Here is a 21780-nt window from a genome sequence, read left to right as displayed (position 1 = left end):
TTCCAACATGTTGGAACTCAAGAGGACCCTGGATGCCAAGGTAACTAGAGAGACCCAGCAACATGCCAGTTGTTGTAACTCTATCCTAATATTATGGCCCTATGCATGATGGTAACACATTGCTTATCCAAAGGGACATGGTGTTCTGGAGATGCCATCGGGAACTGGGAAAACCATCTCTCTTCTGTCATTGATTGTTGCATATCAGCGGGTGAGTCAAGATATGTCAGTTTCTCCGTCAGGACTCCATTGGACCATTTTGACAGTACACTTATACAGTGGTCTCTCTTTGACAGGAGTATCCCCCTGAAGTCACAAAGCTGATCTACTGTTCCCAAACTGTTCCTGAGATGGAGAAGGTGATCTCTCTCTCTTCTCCTACACCTTTGTGTGTGCTCCCCAGTCCTTGAAGAACATATGTTTCTCAGCCCCTTCTCTGATGCCATGTTGCTCCCTTCTCCATCAGGTGGTTGAGGAAGCTTACGGAGTTCTATTCTAAGGAGACGGGAGAGAAGAACAACTCCTCTCCAAAAAAACCTGTGTGTTCACCCCGAGGTAGGAGTGCCAATAGCACATTTTATAGACTTCAATCAATGGAGGTCTATGGGCTTAACAATCCCAATCCTTGAAACATACAGTATATATACAGCATACTGACTGGTGTCTGCCTGTTTGGCATCGCTTTTTCCACGTTGGAGGGTATATCCGTGGACGGTTCTGTTGGGGAAGGAGTTGTTTGCATCACCGAGCGGTGCCCAGGAAATAATTAAATCCAATATTAGATGCTACTACTATCACCCCTCCAAATCAAACATGGATTCCATTAGGGGTGTAAACGTTTAAACAAAGTTGGAATCCTTAACATTTAGAAGAACAAACCAAAAATTCCCCCCACATAATTAAAATCACAGTGCAGTTATCACAAAACATAATTTATTTTATGGTATACCCTAACAAGATTTCTATGGCTATAAAGACCTGGGCAAGGTTGTGTAATTTAAATAAAACCAGAGCGGAAGAGACTAACTTTAGGCTACTTTGGTGAATTTGCGAGGCATGCAAGACAAGACATTGCAAGATGCAGATTACCAAGACCTATGCTCACGGCCCCTCCTGTCTTTCCCTCGTGCTGGCCTGCCTGCTCTTTCTCTTTGCTAATGACCCGTGTGTTCGGTCTGTTGCGGGTAGAATATCGTAGTTTAGGCTATTCATGGGACCAATGTCACTGGGATACAGGGGTATCTTGAGGCCAGTCTTGCCACCAGGGGTAGGCTACTCTTCGTTTATGAGTGGGTGGGTGTGTTTTTGTCTCATAATATGAAATGACAGTAGGCTTCCAGTATAACCTGTATCGATGGCCCTTTTCAGATATAATGGTTATTGGCCCATTAGAAGCACCTCTGCTATGACATGTTTGTTTGTCTGTTAGGGTAGGCTACACTACAGCTTTTTAAACGCCGACACGAAACCTTCTTTGGAGACATGAATGACATTTTGTCTGTAAAGTAATGCCGCTTCTGAAGCGAGACTGACTTCCATCAGTAGGTGACCAGAACAGTCAATCCTAGCCTGCCTGCTGCCCACCTGTAGATCATTCTTTCCTAAAGAAATTGTACTTTAAAAGTTTGTTAAATATTGCAACTTACCTAGACATTTAGTTGAAAGAAAGCACATCTATCCACCCTACCATAAATGGAAACGTTTATTGTTGTCAGGGAAACAATGGAACATTATATGCAGGAGCAGAATTCTACAATTTGAAAAGGTACAGACGCTTCTGAAAAGTGATTAGTTATCGACATGTTACTGTACTGCGTTCTGTGTCTGTAAAGGGTCACGGTAGACAACTTTATTGCCCGGCCCTAGCAGTCAGTACAGCGCCGACATATCTTCACGATGCCACCCACTAACCATGGTCCTGTAACACTCTTCAAACACATTTGTGTGTGGTCAAAATAGCAAATATCTTTGTTGTCCATGTCATGGTCCAAATTGCATGATTCTTTGTGTTCAGGTGAGCTCGTTACGCTTTGGGAAGGAGGTGGATGGGAAATGTCACAGCCTGACGGAGTCATAAATCCGCGCCCAAAGGTGATCTGGAGACTTCCATGCCTCTGTCTGTCTGCTTTAGGAGTTTGATGCTATGGGAAAGCAGGTGCCCCTCCCAGCTGGAGTCTACAACCTGGACGATATGAAGGACTTTGGGCAGAGGAAAGGCTGGTGCCCCTATTACTTAGCACGATATTTGTTAAGAATAGCCCTTTGTCATAGCTTCTGATGTTTTTCTTTTACAATTGTTTTTGTAGCATGTTATTTTTGACAGCATTACTAAAGACTGTACAGTATGAAGATGGGCAGAAACTGATTCTCCAATAGAAATCCCCGATCACCCTTTTAGGCAATATACTTTCGATATAAAGTTGTTTTTGACAAAAATGAAAATGTGTCAGTTTACTTTCACGAAGTTGGAGTAATAACATTTAAATACTTAAGACATTGGCTCGGATCTAGGTTGTGCCTTTTACATTTTGAGAAAATTAACAAGTAAGGAACAACTTTTAACTTCTCTCATTGACTTCTCAAACCCTGGCCTGGTCTGCTTGGTCTGTTTCGCAACCGTTCCCGGATGTCTTGCTATGTTGCGCCTCTGGGTTTAGAAACTCTCTGGCATTACTGTATGAAGGAGATGGACAAGTGAGGATGTTTTTGCTTCTTTCCTTTACACATACAGATCCTCCATGCCAACATCATAGTTTACAGTTACCACTACCTCCTGGACCCAAAGATTGCAGACCTAGTCTCAAATGAGCTCTCCAAGAAATCGGTGGTTGTTTTTGACTAAGCACATAACATCGGTAAGGACGTCCACCTGTTTCTTTCCCATTTGTTTAATAAACCCACTGTTTCAAGCCTCCACAAGCTGACGTTCCATCCTCCTCTTCCTCAGACAACTTGTGCATTGACTCCATGAGTGTCAACATCACCAGGAGGACTCTGGACCGCATGTCAGGCCAACGTGGAGACCCTACAGAACACCATTCTCAAGTAAGGTCATCCGCTCAGGGGTCTAGTGGAGAGCAGGACTAGATGCACTAACATTTTCTGTGTACAAAGGAGAATGTACAAGGAGTCTATAATGAGACCGACTCAACCAGTTTGTTGTTCTTGCCCCAGAAGTGAAGTCTTGTGACGCCATCTCAACCGCTTGTCCTCTGCTGTAGGATAAAGGAGACAGACGCAGCCAAACTGAAAGAGGAATACAGACGATTGGTGGAGGGCCTGAAAGAGGCCAATGTTGCCAGGGAGACCGACATCTACATGTCCAATCCCGTGTTGCCAGATGAGATCCTTCAAGGTTAGCCCCCTGGAGTCCAATCGAAAACAACCCAGTTATTGAATATTTGTATCGATTTATGCTCAAACAGGGTTTCATGTATCTATCTTTCCCTTTCTATAACCTGTCCTCCCTCCACCCACTGTCTTTTTTTTTTTACGTCTTTCCCCCCTCCGCCTCCAGAGGCCGTGCCTGGCAGCATCCGCACGGCAGAGCACTTTGTGGGCTTCATGAAGCTGGAGTACCTGAAGTCCAGGCTGAGGATTCACCATGTAATGCAGGAGAGCGCTCCCCAGTTCCTCAAAGACATCTTTGAGAAGGTCTGCATTGACCGCAAGCCCCTCACGTGACTTCTACAGTACTTTTGTGTTCGTTTTGTATAGCCTGGTGCCCTTGGTCGGTGGAGATTTCCACTTTAGGACCATGGAGATTTCTATTTTAGGACCAATGGAATGGCCAAACTCCGTCCACCAGGGAATGCAGAAGGAATGCTCCTAGACTTAAGACTTCATCGTGGATTATGTCTCTTGGGAACATTGAAATAAGTATCTTGTAATTCCTCACTCCTTAATTCTTATATTACATATTTGTTTCTCTAGATTCTGTGCCGAGAGGTTGCGTTCGTTGCTGAGGACTTTAGAGATAGCTGACATCGCAGACTTCTCAGCCATCACCCTCATCTCCAACTTTGCCACACTGGTCAGCACTTACAGCAAAGGTACTGAACCTCCCTAGGCTGACTGTGTCTATGTTACCTCTACACGGCTACAGCTCTGTGGTTATTTACTTTCTTTGTCCGTTCCTTGCCATCTTTCCACCCTCAGGATTCACCATCATCATTGAACCCTTTGAAGACCGAACCCCCACCATTGGTAACCCCGTTCTGCACTTCAGGTGCGGTTCATATTTTGTTTTGCCAGCAGAATGGTGTGTAATTGATGGATGAGATGTTGTACCACTGCAAGAGCCAAGGGTGAAATAATCCATTAGGATGCAAGTGAATGACTCATGTATACACTCTGCTTAGTTACTCGTTGTGTCATTGGATAGTTTAAATGCATCATAAGAATTGATTTGGCATTCATCTTAATTGGGATCTATTTGAGAGAAACAGGAACATATTATATATTGCATAAATCCATGTCCAGGCATTCATGTAGTTTCAGATATTAAACATACTTTTATTTTATGGGCTAGTGCATAAAAAAACACCAACGTGTGTCTGTTTACGCTTTTTATCTGGGATCTACTTCTAACCCTGGCTCTGATCTCCCTTCAGCTGTATGGACCCTTCCATTGCCATCAAGCCTGTGTTTGAGCGCTTCCAGTCTGTCATCATTACGTCTTGGGTAATCTCTCTCTCATGTTCCTAGATTACCTGTGACCTAGCCACTAATCAGTGATTATAAGCCACCTGCTGATGGTCTCATCTGTCCAAGATGTGGCCACTCACATTCCAATGCAGTCAGGATCGGGTGCTATTTGTAAACTTAGTGCTGTATCTTGTCTATGTAGATGTGTTAATGAGGGACAAATGCATTTATTTGTTTCTCAGTACTTTATCAACAGGACATTCGCCCTTAAATCTGCAGCTTTTTTTTTTTTTTACCACCATTCAGAATGAGTTCATGCGATGCAAACAAATGTAAAGAAGTACGATAGTTAGATTATTTTGCCTGTAGGTGTCTTCAGCAGTCAGTTCAGGAGTATGATCACCTCACGCCATTGATCCACACACTAGATCCCTTGGCTGTGTGTTGGCTCGGCTGTCCTACCCTGTGGATGTCTACTTCTGATCATGTTTCTACCCACAGACCCTTTCACCGTTGGACATTTACCCCCGAATCCTGGACTTCCGGCCTGTTACCGTGGCATCCTTCACCATGACGCTGGCACGCAACTGCCTTTGCCCTCTTGTGAGTAACCTCAGTTTTTTTTTTTTTCTTTTTATTGGCAGCAGCTAGAATTGTGCACAATGTTGATATTGCTGCTAGATTCCCGAGTTGGAGAAATTTTCTTTTTTGAAGGGTAGTAATCTGAAAGTTGAGTAAACGTTGTCCTCTTGTCCTGTCCCGGTGTGTCTGTCTGTAGGGCATCTTGGAGAATGTCCAGAGGAACAAGCTGATCTTCATCGAGACCCCAGACGCAGCAGAGACCGCTTTGGAGAAATACCAGGAGGTCAGGAGACCCTTTCTTTGATTGTCTTAGACTCAACGACAGAAGACAACCTGTGACCTCTTATCCGTTGTGCGCAAAGGCCTGTGAGAACGGCAGAGGAGCCATCCTGCTGTCTGTGGCCAGGGGGAAGGTGTCAAAATGCCCGCCAAAGTTACAACACAGGTCATGTGCAGTGAGTTGTTCATTGTAGTTATTTGACGAGATGAGTGATGTGAAACTGTCTCCCTCGGTCCACCATTTTGGCCGTGCCTAAGAGGAAATGTTATCACCAAGCCAAACCCACAAGGTCACTGTTTCAAACCTACTGTACATAGAGCAGCTTCTGTTCTTACAAAGTCTATATTTGCATAAGCCTGGAGGCTGAAAAATAAATGTTTAGTTTCTACCATGCAGTGGTGCATGTTTTTTCTTTTTTCTAAATATTTGCACATGTACATCATGAAACAGACAAGGCTAGCATGAACACAGTGGATTGAAGAGACTCAATATACTTTATTTGACATTTGTTTGCTAAGGTTTCCAGATATGAATTGTCATTTTCAATAACATTGACAATCTGCAAAGAAAGTTCTCCGTAACAGCAAGAGTTCAACATGAGTAGGATTCTATTTCATCTGTACTGCTGAAGTTCAGCGTTACAGCGTGATTAAAATGTAAAGGCAATGTTCCCGTGTTGGCGAAGACTGCATTCATGGTAAACGCTGCATATTTCGGCTCAATCTGAAACGCTTGATACATATTGAATAGAGCCCTTATTGTGGTTTTGTCAGTTTATCCCCGGTTCTAACATGCATTCTGTGTCCTGATGGGATTGTGCACTTTATTATTATTTTTTAGACCAGTGTAGACCATTAAAAGGGCTTGGGAAAGATTAGAACCTGTGGCCTTCTGGTCCCTATCCCAGTTTCTAGTCCACTGCAGCAGCATGAGGGAGGGTGCCACATGTTTCCACATGTATAAAGCTGTTCAGTCTAGTCATTTAGAACGTCAAATGAGAAATGTGGTTAAGGTTGGAAAATAAGACTCATTGGGATTCGAACTGGCGACCTTGTCGCAATCTGCATTTAACGCCTTCAATCCATCTTAATGGGGGTTAACAATCTAGGTTTTCTACATTAGTCACTCTACAGCTCTTTCAATGATCACGTGCCAATACCGCCACAGTGAATTAACAATCACTTTTTGTCCCTCAAATTGCATATATTTACTCTTGACTTGCTAACATCTTGAATGAGATGCATAGGCTACATCAACCAAAATCAAATCATTTTAAAACATGTTCCAGAAGGAATTTAAATTAGAGCCAGCTATCCCCAAAAAATGTAAATGTATCCCAAACTAAGACAAATTTAAAAATAAGAGATTACATACAGGCACATACTGTAGGTGCTTTTACTTATGGGCCATCAAAAACGTTTTGTTATTTAACTAGGCGAGCCAGTTAAGAACAAATTCTTATTTACAAACCCTAACAACGCCCTATCCAGGGTCTGTAGTGACACCTCTAGCACTGAGATGCAGTGCCTTAGACTGTGCCACTTGGGAGCCCCTTTTTATATCTGCTCATAATGAAATTGGCTAAACATATTTCACAGAATGCCAAGCCTTAGACAATTACTTAGCATTCTACAGCTGGACTGGGAAGTAGAGATTTTGCTGTAATATTGTGGACTAAGGAGAGTCCTTTACCATATCCTAATATGGAAGCCAATACACAGATTGTGCACCACATTCACGAGATAGTGGGGAGAATAAGTATTTGATACACTGCAGGTTTTCCTACTTACAAAGCATGTAGAGGTCTGTACATTTTATCATAGGTACACTTCAACTGTGAGAGACGGAATCTAAAACAAAAATCCAGAAAATCACGTATGATTTAAGTAATTCATTTGCATTTTATTGCATGACATAAGAATTTGATCATCTACCAACCAGTAAGAATTCTGGCTCTCACAGACCTGTTAGTTTTTCTTTAAGAAGCCCTCCTGTTCTCCACTCATTACCTGTATTAACTGCACCTGTTTGAACTTGTTACCTGTATAAAAGACCTGTCCACACACAATCACACAGACCCCAACCTCTCCACAATGGCCAAGACCAGAGAGCTGTGTAAGGACATCAGGGATAAAATTGTAGACCTGCACAAGGCTGGAATGGGCTACAGGACAATAGGCAAGAACTGTTGGTGCAATTATTAGAAAATGGAAGAAGTTCAAGATGACGGTCAATCACCCTCTGTCTGGGGCTCCATGCAAGATCTCACCTCGTGGGGCATCAATGATCATGAGGAAGGTGAGGGATCAGCCCGAAACCTGAAGGATTTGAGAAGGTCTGTATGGAGGAGTGAGCCAAAATCCCTGCTGCAGTGTGTGCAAACCTGGTCAAGAACTACAGGAAACGTATGATCTCTGTAATTGCAAACAATGGTTTCTGTACCAAATATTAAGTTCTGCTTTTCTGATGTATCAAATACTTATGTCATGCAATAAAATGCAAATGAATTACTTAAAAATCATACAATGTGATTTTTCAGGATTTTTGTTTTAGATTCCGTCTCTCACAGTTGAAGTGTACCTATGATAAAAAATTACAGACTTACAACTTACAAATTACAGACTTACAACTACAACTACATGCGTTGTAAGTAGGAAAACCTGCAAAATCGTCAGTGTATCAAATACTTATCCTCCCCACTGTATATTAGTAAATCTGTTTTAATTGTGCTTGTGCAGATCAGTGTTTTGGAATTAAAATCATCTAGTGCCAAAAACACGAGAACTGCTGGTAAACATGAACACAAGAAGATAAAATCAGAATGTAACGCATTTTAAAAAACACATTGTATAAATAAGGTATTTTTTTCATGCATAGCTACAGTCATTTAGATAATATCCAATAGCTTCAGACACTACCTTAATAGAAATAAACATGTTCATAATTGTGAACAATCAATCATTGAAGAATTCAAGCATTTCCCTCCTTGTACAGTAAATCACAACAGAGCATTACTAAATCCTTAAAAAACCTACATGTAATTTCATTTCCAGATTAAACTGGTCTGAAATGGATACCATCTGCGTCACTCAAAACCAGCCCTCATTGCTGTGTGTATCCTAATCTATACCCCAGAACTGGGGCACCAGGGGATGAAACTAGCAGACAGCAGGCAAGGAGTACCAGTGGCCTCCCCCAGCTACAACATAGTGCAGTAAACAAACCTCAACTGATAATGGATCAGTGTTCGATTTAAACAGGGAAGGGGTGGAGTGACCCATGTAGGCGCAAGAGGCCAATCCACAGACAGAGAGTGGAGTCGGGGCCAGAGCTGTATGAGTACTTCCTGATTGTTGGGAGGGGGGCTAGTGTTCAGACGTGTAGCTGAGGGACCCTCGCCGTGCTAGGCTCTGGGTGCTGGAGCTCAGGGTTCGGTTCTCTGTTAGGTCGCTGGTGCCCTGGAAGAACATACAAAACACTTGACTAGTCTGACCGTATGTGTATATCAATGACATACACAGTACATTGATTTTGATGACACACAGCCAGAGAAATGCCTTAGGATATGAAGCACATAAAATGAAAGGTGATGAATAAACACTAACAATCATATTGTACAGAAATGTGAGAAAAAGCCAGAAACCAGAAACGGATGCTCACCCTTGCCGCTTCTTGCCGCTCCCTCGCACCCACGTTCAGCACATTCAGAGAATTAGCCCTTTTCATCCTGAGAGAGAACAAGAGAGAGAGAGAGTAACAAATTGAACATCATTTTGAGAGCTAACACATGCAGAATGAGGACTTGGTCTTTACCCAGGAGTCGGAGGGGTGGTATCCTGAGTTCCGACTCCTTTCAGCTTCCTGACCAGCTTCTCGCTGCTCCTGCGTATCGACTCGCGGAGTTTGGTGAACGAGCCGCTGCGCTTCAGACTGCCCAGCCCATCCTGCATGGAGCCCTCCTCTTCCGTGTGGGTGCAGATATCCCGCACCTCACCTGAAACACCAACATCACAGAGGATACACATCAGTGGCATCATTCCGGTAAGATTAGCTATTTACAGTACATATCTGAGATACATTATTATTCCTATACATACACCCTTTTAGGGTCAAAATGCTAGTGAACCTAGAGAGCAGGTTTCAAAGAGCATATTATGACTTTGCTCTCACCATCCACAGATCCAAACTCTTTTTCATGGGCCAGGGTCAGGATCTCTTTATACAGAGCCTCAGCTTGTCTGTACTTCCCTTGTTTCAGGTAACATGAAGCCTGTAGCCAGAAATACAGCAATACTAGAGTCACAAATAGCGCAATCACACCTCAGATAGACACACGCATGCAGCTTGGGTCAATCTATGTCCCCCACTTCTACCCAAGTATAGCATATTATACACACAAATAATATGGTATCATCTAGCCCAGTGACCATGCCAACCATGTCCACTCCCCCTTTTTACACCTCCCTCCATCTCCCTCTCCATCCCTCACCAGGTTATTCTTGGTCTTGGCCACGTTGGTGTCGTCGGGGCCCAGCCTGCTCTGGTAGATGTGCAGGGCACGCTCGTAGTACTGCTCCACTTCCTGGTACTTGCCCTGGTTCTGACACAGCAGCGCCAGGTTGTTCAGCTGCTTTGCCACGTCAGGGTGGTCTGTGCCTAACACCTGCCCACGACAACAAGAGAGGAGGGGGGTGAAGGGAGATCAACAGGCAGGTTTTGGTAATAAGCATTGTTTGGGGTAGCGCATTACAAAGTAATGCGTTACAGTAATTAAATTACTTTTTGCGGTAACGAGTAATATAACAATTACTGTTCCAATTTAAATAATACAGTTACTGATACATTTTTGGGTTGTTACTTGTGTTATCATTAATTTCCTATTACAGTTACTGATCCAAATAAGTATTTGACAGATTCTAATGGTTTTCATCTGACGCCCTCTCACAAAGTTCCTGTTCACGCACGCACACACACACTACTAACTGCTTTAGTGAGGGAGATGGAAAATAGTAGAAGCATCTTAAACATTGAGTTTCTCAGCGAGGAAGTACTCCCATTACTTTGATTTGGTAGGATACAATTACAAGAATATAACAGTAAAATGTCAACTGTGTCCAGGCGAGAAACACCTCTCCACTGCTAGAAACACAACATTGTTTTCATTGAGTGAGAATGTGCAACGTTTTGGGGTGTAACGCAAAAGTAATATAACAAATTACTTTCCCCAGGGAGTAGTAAGTAATTATTTATTGTTTAAAGAAGTAATGAGTCATAGGTAATATTACTTTTTTTGAGTTATGACCCCAATGTTTTATGTAGTATGGTTGCAGTGCTATGTAGTACAGAATTCTTGCAGAGTTGCCATTGGTCCATCAGATGGCAGGGTTTCTAGTCACGGTGCTGCTAGGTTACTGCCTCATTACCTTCTCTCTGATCTCCAGGGCTCTCTTACACAGTGGCTCAGCCTCCTTGTACTTCCCTCTCTTTCCATACAGTACAGCAAGATTGTTGAGTGTGGCTGCCACCTATAAACAAATACAGTACTGTTAGTTACATACAGTGATGTAGTGGTAAAAAAAAGGGGGGGGGGTAAACTCTGATCGCTGGTCGCAGTGAAAAAAGAAGCACTCCCTATATTTTCATTTCATTTTTCCACAAAAGTTGGGTTACCCTCCACTACACCACTGGTTACATATTGGAGCTGCTTATCCACTGAGCTTGGGAAAGCCATTAGCTATGCATGTTTTAGACATCTTATTTAGCTGTTTGTCCATTTTGGTGACCCTTGACCTTCACTATAGACTATAGAGGAACATACCGCAGGGTGATCTATGCCCAGGGTCTTCTCCCGGATGGCCAATGCGTCATTCAGGAGGTTCGCCGCCTCTTTGTACTTGTTCTGGTCTCTACAGAGAAGAGCGAAACAGCCTTTAGCTTTAGCACACGGCTAACTTAACTAGTCACACTACAGAAATCTCCCACAGTAAGACCTAGCATCGAGGCTATGCTAGGCTAACGTGGCGCCAATCACCTGTAGACCAGGGCCAGTATGTTGAGCATGGTGGCCACATCAGGGTGGCTGTGGCCTGAGGACTTCTCCAGGTCCTCCAGGGCCTGTTTGCAGAGGGGCACGGCCACCTCATAGCGGCCCTGGGAGGCGTACTGGATCACCAGGTTATGAAGGGTCCTCAGGCGGGCCGGGATCTCATAGCCTCCCTGCTGGGCCGCTGCTGCCGCACTGCTACCGTGGGGCTGAGATACTGGGGGACAGGAGAGGGAGGTAGAGTCATTCATACAGACACACAAATATACATGAACACATATGCTCACTGGCAAATATATTGTACATATACACATATACAAACACACAGTGAGTGACAGACTATGCAACACAGAGAGACACATCGAGACACCGGCACACATACATGCATAGCTCGTCTGCACAGCAGATAGATAGACAAGAATATCCGTCTCATTTGACGAGTGCACGTACTCTGTGACTGTTCCTCCTCGTCCGTGGGAAAAAGGTCATCTAGGGACTCCTTGGTGGAGCCAGTCTCTTTGTCTTCCTGTCGACATAGTAAACATAACTAGATTTATATTGCAGAGCTGAGGGGAGTATCTATATGAACTTTACAGAGAAACACATATCAACCTGTTCTGATAAGCCACCAACAGCTTAGCTTTAGTCATAACATAAAAGATGAGGCAAACACATGCACCATGTAGTGGGTCATATTCATTAGGACACACCGTAGAGAAACATTTCTCATTAGACAAGTGTTGGTAGTTCCTCACTGTATCAGTCTGTTTTTTCCCGTTTGGTGCCTAATGAACATGACCCTGATTGTGGTGGTCTGTGACATACCGGTGGGGGCTCCTCCTGGTCGTACTTGCGGATGCTGCTCATGAACTGCAGGTGTCTGTTCTGCTCCTCCAGCGTGACCACCACCTGCTCCCTGTCCTGTAGCCTCTGCTGGGCCCCGGCCAGCTCGTCCCTCAGCCACTGGTTCTCCTGGCACAGCCTCCGTACCTGGGTCCGCAGCTTCTGCTTCTCCGCCTCCAGGGAGCCCAGGTGGGCCGACAGAGCCATCATCACCTGGGGAGGAGGAGGGAGAGGGAGGAGGTACAGGGAAAGAAAGATAGATAGAGAGTGAAAGAGAAAGAGAGTGAAGTAGGTGTGCATATATACACATGTACAGATACAACACACCCAAAATACAGCCAATAAGACAACTTCCCCCATTATGCGGTCTTTATGCATTCTACTATCTCCATACATTCCCTCATCTCCAGTATGATCCCACCTGTGCCTCTCCCAGGCCCAGCTCTATCCTCTCCAGAGACTGGCGGATGATCCCACTCTTCTCCTGCTCCACACTGCCACTGTCGGCCACCGGCCGGCCCTCCAGCACCTTCTGCAGGTCGTCCAGGAGGGTGTGGTTCTCACCACGAAGCGCCTCCAGGCCCGCGATCACTTGCCGCGTGCTGCACAGAATCTCCTCCCCCGACAACATGGTGCCACTCTCAGCTCAACCCTGGATGTGGGAGGAGGAAGGGGAGGTTTCACCATTTAAAAAAATACTTGTACATGGTCATATGGACTATACAAGGTGTAGAAAGCGTTCCACAGAGATGCAAGCCCATGTTGACTCCACAGTTATGTCAAGTTGTCCAGATGTCCTTTGGATAGTGGACCATTCTTGATACACACAGGAAACTGTTGAGTGTGAAAAACCCAGCAGCGTTCCAGTTCTTAACACAAACCATTGCACCTGACACTTACTACTTCACCCCCTGAATGGCACACATAGAAATTCCATGTCTCAAGGCTTAAAAACCCTTCTTTAACCTGTCTCCTCCCCTTCATCTACATGGATTGAAGTGGATTTAACAAGTGACATCAACAAGGGATCATAGCTTTCACCTGAGTTCACCTGGTCAGTCTGTCATGGAAAGAGCAGGTGTTCTTAATGTTTTGTACACTCAGTGTATATGCATGGAACACACCAAGTGAATAAAGGTCCAACAGTGGTGTTCAATGGCAGCATGGAATTGTGCACTGGTGGTAATATGGCTAATGGCAACACTCCACAGTAAACAATGTTGTGTTGGACTATGACAATGTGCTGGCTAACCAACTAGCTTTACAAATGCAACTATCATTTTACCACTGACAGTACGCTAAAGAGACTTGTGACTAGTGATTTACAGTAAAATACAGCAGATGTCTCACAAACAGCAGCCCCTAGACACACAAAGACAAACACACAGAGGAGAAAGGAGAGGGGATAAGTCACTTCTAACCAAACTAATAACACACAAGCCTACCATAATGACAACAATCAATTTTATCTGTCCTATAGCTGTTTTGCAAAACAAAATGTCTTATCAGAACATAAAATGATGCTCCAAGTTCCGTGCAAAGTGCAAAACTACAAGTGTAGCCTATGTTTACCACCACAGGGGGGTGTCACCAATGACAACAGCATGCTGACCTGACAGCCAGCCAGAGCCTTTGAAACTGTAAAGTGATCTGCCTGGGTATTTTTATGCAAACTTTCATAACCACAATCACTATGCATTCTGGCAGTCAAAGGAAACAGTGAATAGCCAATACAGACACCTATGGGACTGTACTGTATGTAAAACACATCCTGGGACAACGGTGTGATGTTGCTCTGTGAGCCCGAAGGCATAAAGCCTGGAGCCAACTCAAGTCATAACACATGATGTAGCCTACTTCCTGGTCAATGGGCCTTCATGCCACATTGAGGGGTTGGAGTGGGATGTGTAGTACAATGAGAACAGGCCCAGAGAGAAAAGGTCTGATCATATGGTTGGAGTGCAGTTCTGACATTAGATGACCCACAACAATATCAACCCTGACCTGGTACAGATCAAATAAAACATAGTAGTGGGTGTTCTATTTCTGGTTGGGTGTTCTATTTCTGGTTGGGTGTTCTATTTCTGGTTGGGTGTTCTATTTCACGGTCCTTGCTCTCTGTGGTAATAACATGTTGATGCATCTTGCAGCACGGCTACAGGGGATGGCCTCAAAAAATACATTTAAAAAGGTTGGCTTCTCGAAGACCAGATGGGCAGCCTGAGCATAAAAGACCTCTGATCACCCTTTCACCATACCAATATTAATGGGAGTACAGGACAGGAGGTTTGCGCTGTGAAGCCAAGCGCCTAAGAGGAGAAACAGGTGTCTTTGGGGAACAAGAGAGTGAGCTGTGCTTGGGCCTGAGCACGAGGCTGCATCAGCATAACACCAAAAGGCAGGCCAGCTGCAGCAGACCATACATTAACACAAGGATATCGGTTTACTCGTGGCTCCTGGGAGGAGAGCAGCGTATGGCAGTTGTGAACAACAGTGGTCATTGGAATTGATTGGGAACCATGCTGCAGTCAGTTTATAAAGGACCAATAACGGATCTAAAGTTGAAAAGAGTGGTGAACTTATTTAATATTTGGGTAAATCCATTTCAATTCAATCACTTTTTGACAGCACCACTTTTGATTTAAACATACAGTACATTTCCAGACATGTTTGCTCATGGAAGAAGTGGCCAGAAAGTGACTTTCTGAACATGAGTGCTAAAACATTCAGGAGATAAAAGTACTCAGTTGGCCCATTTAGCATACTCCACCATACCTTGAGACATCAATGTCTTCATCACTGGAAAAATATACACTTTTGAGTTTGAGATCATTTAAAAGCTTACTAATAGTGTTGTCAAACTATACTGAGCAAAAATATAAATGCAACATATAAAGTTGGACCTATGCCCTCCCAGGCTGACCCATGGCAGCACCCTTGCCCAGTGGTGAAATTTATAAACTAGGGCCGAATGAATTTATTTCAATTGACTGATTTCCTTATATGTAACTCAGTAAAATCTTAGAAATTGTTGCATGTTGCGTTTTTATTTTTGTTCAATATATTTGATTATTTATTTTGAATTTTTTTTTATTTATTATCAATTATCTAAAAACACAAACAATTTCTCTCTTCATTTTTGTATAGGTTGTAGCTTAGACCCTATTTAACATCATCTGAAGTTTTTGTGTTGTGCCTGAAATTCTATATCATACAAGTGGTGGTGAGATTCAGGAGGGCCTGATCAATTGAAAGCAATTAATGTGATGACTGAATAGTTAAGCGTACGATAGACCTACAGTTACGATAGGCCTACAGTTACGATAGACCTACAGTTACGATAGACCTACAGTTACGATAGACCTACAGTTACGATAGGCCTACAGTTACGATAGACCTACAGTTACGATAGACCTAGTTACGATAGACCTACAGTTACGATAGGCCTACAGTTACGATAGGCCTACAGTTACGATAGACCTAGTTACGATAGGCCTACAGTTACGATAGGCCTACAGTTACGATAGGCCTACAGTTACGATAGACCTACAGTTACGATAGACCTACAGTTACGATAGACCTACAGTTACGATAGGCCTACAGTTACGATAGGCCTACAGTTACGATAGGCCTACAGTTACGATAGGCCTACAGTTACGATAGGCCTACAGTTACGATAGACCTACAGTTACGATAGACCTACAGTTACGATAGACCTACAGTTACGATAGACCTAGTTACGATAGACCTACAGTTACGATAGGCCTACAGTTACGATAGACCTACAGTTACGATAGAGGATGCTCCTCTGTAGGTCTATGGGAGAAATGCAACACCTGTCAGAGACAGATAAACAACATGTGCCCGTGTACAGGAGGACTTGTGCCATAGGCTACTACTGTGTCTGCCTTCACGGTTTTATATGGATTACGAATTTGTATAACATTAGGCAATAACAACAGATGGTTAGGCCGGTGTATTGTTGTGGCTTTGTCAACGCGTTTAAAATTGTATAGGGGAAAGTATACTGCGTAGGCTACGACAAATACAGACAAAAATATATTAATCAAAATAAATAAATGAATTTTGTCAAATAAATGTATTGATGACATACTACAATCACGCAGAAGGAAATGAAGACCATTGAGATATAATGCAGCCATAGAAACTACAAAAGTATGATCCACATGTCAAAGAACACATTGATGTTAACACTAACAAGAGTACTATCAACAAAGTTATTTTTAACCTACTTGCTGCTAATTCCAGGCTTTTGACGAGTTGTCGACCTCTTTTTGTCACGTATCTCCGATTTTTATTTGGGCTCCCATTAAAGTTAATTGGACCGTTCGCGTGAAAACATCCACTATTTGTTTATTATGGGATCAAGATAACGGATAAATTTAGACGACGGCATTAACAGTAGTCCTACAGTAATTCAGTAATCATTCACCTGTTCTTGCGGCTCAGACTCTCATTTCAGCTTACCTGATCAGATAATTCCCACCATGCACCGCGGTAGATGGATGTCATCTCCGTCTGGGGACAAGGCCATCTATCTGTGGGTGCTCCGAACTGCGAGTGACGGGACAAACCAGCACAGACAGGACTGTAAGGCTGACTGTCACCGAAATGAACTGCTCTATTCACATTTAATGTTAAATAAACGCATAAAAAAGGGTATTATTCAAATAATATATTATGTATTTAATATGATATACATTATATATATCTATGACAGGCTCTCAATGTATTAGGCTGTAATGGAATTACATTTTAGTTTTCAAAGTGCTACATACCAGAACTGGTATTCTGATGATATGGACAAATTTGTGGCTATTTCTCCATGAAATGCGTTTTTGTTGTGGTATTCTTTAGGAATATGCTGCATGTGTGTGTGCACAGTGTTACTGTTATTGTAAGTAACGAATTGGTATGTGCATAATTAACTTTCTGAGTCAGTGGTTATTGTCCATAAGTCAGTTACATTGTAACCAACACAACACAATACAATACAATACAATACAACACACAAACATGCCCAGTGGCACCACACATCACTGCATGGTGTTGTATTTATCATGCAGACTTCGAAATAGCCAGCAATAACAGAAAGGTGGGGGCCAGTGTGTGTGGGACAGGGGTGTGTTTGGGTTTAGTAAAAGGGGTAGTGGAATCCTGAGGGGACTTAATATAACTTGGCAAGTTTTCAACAAAGCAGATTAAAAGGGTGGGATGGGATGGAGGCATGGCCCAGGGAGAATAATAAACATTAGGAGTAGCAGTATTAGTTGAGACAGTGGTGATGGCAGGGTTGTACGAGGCATCAACATTAGTTACAGTAAGAGAGCAATGACTTAATGGCTTAGATATAAGAGTGAAAAAGAGAATGTAAGTAAACTAAAAGGTATTGATGTCTGTGGATATTGGACAACATATCTGATGTGCAGGCCTCCAAGAATGTATGAATTACAACATTAATGTAAAAAGGTTCATTGCAAATATTAAGGATGCACGAAAACCAGAAAGAAATCGGGAGGAAAAGGCAGAGTGATGGGAAAGATGGCAAGAGCAGGAGCAATCTGAGAAACAAATTGCAAGGCTTTAGAGACCAACATGGACTATAGAACACAGTGGCATCTTCTACAGCGATGAAGAGAGAGGGAGACAGAGAGCAGATCACACTGTGGGTTTCTGTAGACAGTTATACGATCGGGGTGATTGATGGTTCAGCTGCTGGGCTTGTGTGGCTACTGAGGCAGACCCATACCTTATAAGGGAAGCCAGGCCTGAGCGCTATGCCTCACTACTCCCCATGTCAAATCAAATCACATTTGATTGGTCACATACACATGATTAGTAGATGTTATTGCGAGTGTAGTGAAATGCTTGTGCTTCTAGTTCTGACAGTGCAGCAATAGCTAACAAGTAATATTGAACAATTACACAACAAATACCTAGTACACAAATCTAAGTAAAGGAGGGAATATATAAATATATGGATGAGAAATGACAGAGTGCCATAGGCTAAGATGCAATAGATAGTATAGAATACAGTATATACAGTGGGGCAAAAAAGTATTTAGTCAGCCACCAATTGTGCAAGTTCTCCCACTTAAAAAGATGAGAGAGGCCTGTAATTTTAATCATTAGGTACACTTCAACTATGACAGACAAAATGAAAAAAGATCTGGAGACTGGCTAGGCCACTCCAGGACCTTGAAATGCTTCTTACGAATTCACTCCTTCGTTGCCCAGGCGTTGTGTTTGGGATCATTGTCATGCTGAAAGACCCAGCCACGTTTCATCTTCAATGCCCTTGCTGATGGAAGGAGGTTTTCACTGGAAATCTCACGAAACATGGCCCCATTCATTCTTTCCTTCTCACGGATCAGTCGTCCTGGTCCCTTGGCAGAAAAACAGCCACAAAGCATGATGTTTCCACCCCCATGCTTCACAGTAGGTATGGTGTTCTTTGGATGCAACTCAGCATTCTTTGTCCTCCAAACACGACGATTTGAGTTTTTACCAAAAAGTTATATTTTGGTTTCATCTGACCATATGACATTCTCCCAATCTTCTTCTGGATCATCCAAATGCTCTCTAGCAAACTTCAGACGGGCCTGGACATGTACTGGCTTAAGCAGGGGGACACATCTGGCACTGCAGGATTTGAGTCCCTGGCGGCGTAGTGTGTTACTGATTTGATGCACCTTTGATGCACCTGTACTGACCTCGCCTTCTGGATAGTAGCGGGGTGAACAGGTAGTGGCTCGGGTGGTTGTTATCCTTGATCTTTTTGGCCTTCCTGTGACATCGGTTGCTGTAGGTGTCCTGGAGTGCAGGTAGTTTGCCCCCGGTGATGCGTTGTGCAGATCGCACCACCCTCTGGAGAGCCCTGCGGTTGTGGGCGGTGCAGTTGCCGTACCAGGCCATGATACAGCACGACAAGATGCTCTCAATTGCGCCCCTGTAAAAGTTTGTGAGGGTTTTAGGTGACAAGCCACATTTATTCAGCCTCCTGGGGTTGAAGAGGCACTGTTGCGCCTTCTACACCCTACTGTCTGCGTGGGTGGACCATTTCAATTTGTCCGTGATGCGTACGCAGAGGAACTTAAAAATGTCCACCTTCTCTACTGCAGTCCTGTCGATGTGGATAGGGGGGTGCTCCCTCTGCTGTTTCCTGAAGTCAATGATGATCTTGTCCTAGGTGAACACTGCTCAGGGGACAGAACAGGTCACCTGCTTGGCAGTATCAGTGACCCTGCAGTGCACTCTGGAACCCAATTCAAAATTCAGTGGCGTGGACCAGAATGTTTATTTGTTTTTCCATCTGTGGCAATATGTTTGCCAGCTGGCCTTATGTTTTACACTTTTGTGATTTCAATCTTATTTAGGTCTGCAAATGCTATCCTGTTCCCTTTGAGCCAGAACCAGTATGTACAAAACAAAAGAAACAAAAAAGCGAGATGTAATTCATATAATATAAAATGTGAGGTTAATTAATAACAATACAATATTATTCTACGTTTATATCTCTGGCAATGTAATAAAGTGCACCCTCCCTTTCTAGTGTGATGTCAATATTAAAAATAATATATAATGATTTCCCAAATGTCAGTGGTTTGAACTGTCCTGGTTTATGCCACGACAGCCCGTCATTCCTTTATATAATAACACGAGCCAGCGTCCACGTAGTCCTGCAGAGTGGACTGTCCATTCAATATTGAAACAGGACATTGTGTGTGTGTGTGTGTTTTCCCATAGCTCATTGTTTGCAGTGGGGCTTAAGGCTCCAGAAGATATGGGTTTGTGGCAAGCCTGTGTTAATCGCAGGGAATGTGATCAATGTGTCTGTGTCCAGGGGGTTTGGCAAATGGTAAAAGCGAACGTTACACCAACTGACGCCCACTGGACGGCTGTCTCTGTGCATACTGGCCATGCCTGAGAGGGGGGAATCATAGGACAGTTGGATGACTGCCTATCAGTCAGTGTATGGAGGTTAGTGTGTGTTTGGGGGTGGGCATTATGCAATGTCTTCGTGGCAACATGTAAAGTAAGTAAGCAATTAAACAAATAATTGGTGACCCTGAGAAATGGAACATGAATGTAAACAAGTGTACATGAACAGGCTAACATAGTGGACACACTGTAACATGTACATCAGGGGTTCCCAATCGTTTTTGGCCAATGACCACCCATGTGAAAAAAAAGTATGTAATTAACAGCCAATGTTTACTTTGTTATTTGGGGCTATGGCAGTCAATTGAAAAACCTTCTAGCAGTATTTCTGATTGTCTTCTCAATTCACCATCACATACTTTTAATGTGGGGCAGTCAATTGCAAATTAGTCTGGCATTGTCTCTTATCTCACCGCCAGAGTGAGCACATCATCTCTGCTTTCACATCTAACCTGTATTTGTTTTTATTGCAGACGAGAGCACTGAATCCAACTTCACACATACATGAGCTGGTGAAGGGTAGCCTACCATGAGTTTTATGGTGCTTTCAAGACAACTGGGAACGCAGGAAAATACGAGGTCAAATCATGACATCAGTGATCATTAGGTCGGAAAGTCAGAGCTTCAGAAAGAGGCCAGAGTTCCCGAGTTGGAATTCCAAGTTGGATGACCGTTCAAAACTATTTTTCCCAGTCAGAGGTCATTTCTTTACGACGTCCCAGTTGTCTTGAACGCACTTGAAGTCGGAATTTGAGATTTCCCAGTTCCCAGTTCCGAGTTCTCAGTTGTTTTGAACGCAGCATTTAATACTCAGAGGGAGACGGCAGGTTATTTCCTTTGAGTCCCTTTGGCCTGCCCGCCGTCCCGTGATAGATGGCGCCATCTGTGCAAAAGCCCACCATTTCTCGTCAATATAGCCACGTAGCACACTGAACATCCCATTTGCCGTTTCATGCTCAGGAATCGTGAGACAGAACAATATATCCTCGTGAAAGAGCATCCCCCGACATGTATAGGGAACAAAAGTCAATGCATGGGAATCTCGGCCCTCACAGACTACGTCCATTTGGAGAGCATAAGCAGAGGAGTTTTCTCGATTGCTAGCAATAGCATACATTCTTCGTTTAACAGTTTGAGTTTAAGTTTATTTAATTTTTACAGAGACAGTGCACATTAATCAACGTTTCAGTAAAAGTAGCGGTTTTAGCCGGCCGGCTGATTTAAAACCGCAGTCCCTGGGCAGTGTTATCTGACAAAGGTATTGATGTGAGTTTCAGTGTATATATAGTACCAGTCAAAAGTTTGGACACTCATTCCAGGGTTTTTCTTTATTTTTGACTATTTTCTAATACTTTAAGACAAGAACTTTGAACGTTTCTTTAAGTGCAGTCGCGGTGTTTAGTCCCAGGATCCTTAGCTTAGT

General features: G+C 43.4%; 1 protein-coding gene and 1 pseudogene across 2 annotated transcripts; one reads left to right on the top strand and one right to left on the bottom strand.

Annotated features, from left to right (window-relative positions):
- The first annotated feature begins 7 nt into the window (after positions 1-7).
- Positions 8-5902, top strand: LOC109909017 (general transcription and DNA repair factor IIH helicase subunit XPD-like; annotated as a pseudogene).
- Positions 5903-5984: 82 nt separating this feature from the next.
- LOC109909018 (kinesin light chain 1-like) lies at positions 5985-17007 on the bottom strand. Of its 2 annotated transcripts, none has more exons than XM_031795935.1 (12): positions 16884-17007; positions 12817-13047; positions 12378-12608; positions 12003-12078; positions 11541-11769; positions 11328-11415; positions 10933-11034; positions 9999-10172; positions 9680-9779; positions 9323-9503; positions 9170-9236; positions 5985-8967 (listed from the first exon to the last, which is right to left on the bottom strand). In XM_031795935.1, the coding sequence occupies exons 2-12, from the start codon at positions 13024-13026 to the stop codon at positions 8875-8877; spliced, it is 1551 nt and encodes a 516-aa protein (XP_031651795.1). In that variant the 5' UTR covers positions 13027-13047; positions 16884-17007; the 3' UTR covers positions 5985-8874. The 2 variants fall into 2 exon arrangements, with proteins under 2 accessions (XP_031651795.1, XP_031651794.1); XM_031795934.1 differs by lacking the exon at positions 16884-17007 and adding an exon at positions 16649-16873.
- Between the last annotated feature and the right edge of the window lie 4773 nt (positions 17008-21780).

The sequence above is a fragment of the Oncorhynchus kisutch genome, linkage group LG18 (assembly GCF_002021735.2).
Source record: "Oncorhynchus kisutch isolate 150728-3 linkage group LG18, Okis_V2, whole genome shotgun sequence".
Taxonomy (NCBI): domain Eukaryota; kingdom Metazoa; phylum Chordata; class Actinopteri; order Salmoniformes; family Salmonidae; genus Oncorhynchus; species Oncorhynchus kisutch.
This window is presented reverse-complemented; position numbering and strand designations above follow the sequence as displayed.

Excerpts from the sequence above, each read along its gene's own strand:
- LOC109909018 (XM_031795935.1), bottom strand. The coding sequence starts at position 13,026 with ATGTTGTCGGGGGAGGAGATTCTGTGCAGCACGCGGCAAGTGATCGCG. Across the intron at positions 12,079-12,377 it reads ACCAGGAGGAGCCCCCACCG|GAAGACAAAGAGACTGGCTC; the intron begins GTATGTCACAGA and ends CTATGTCGACAG. Across the intron at positions 11,416-11,540 it reads ATACTGGCCCTGGTCTACAG|AGACCAGAACAAGTACAAAG; the intron begins GTGATTGGCGCC and ends TCTTCTCTGTAG.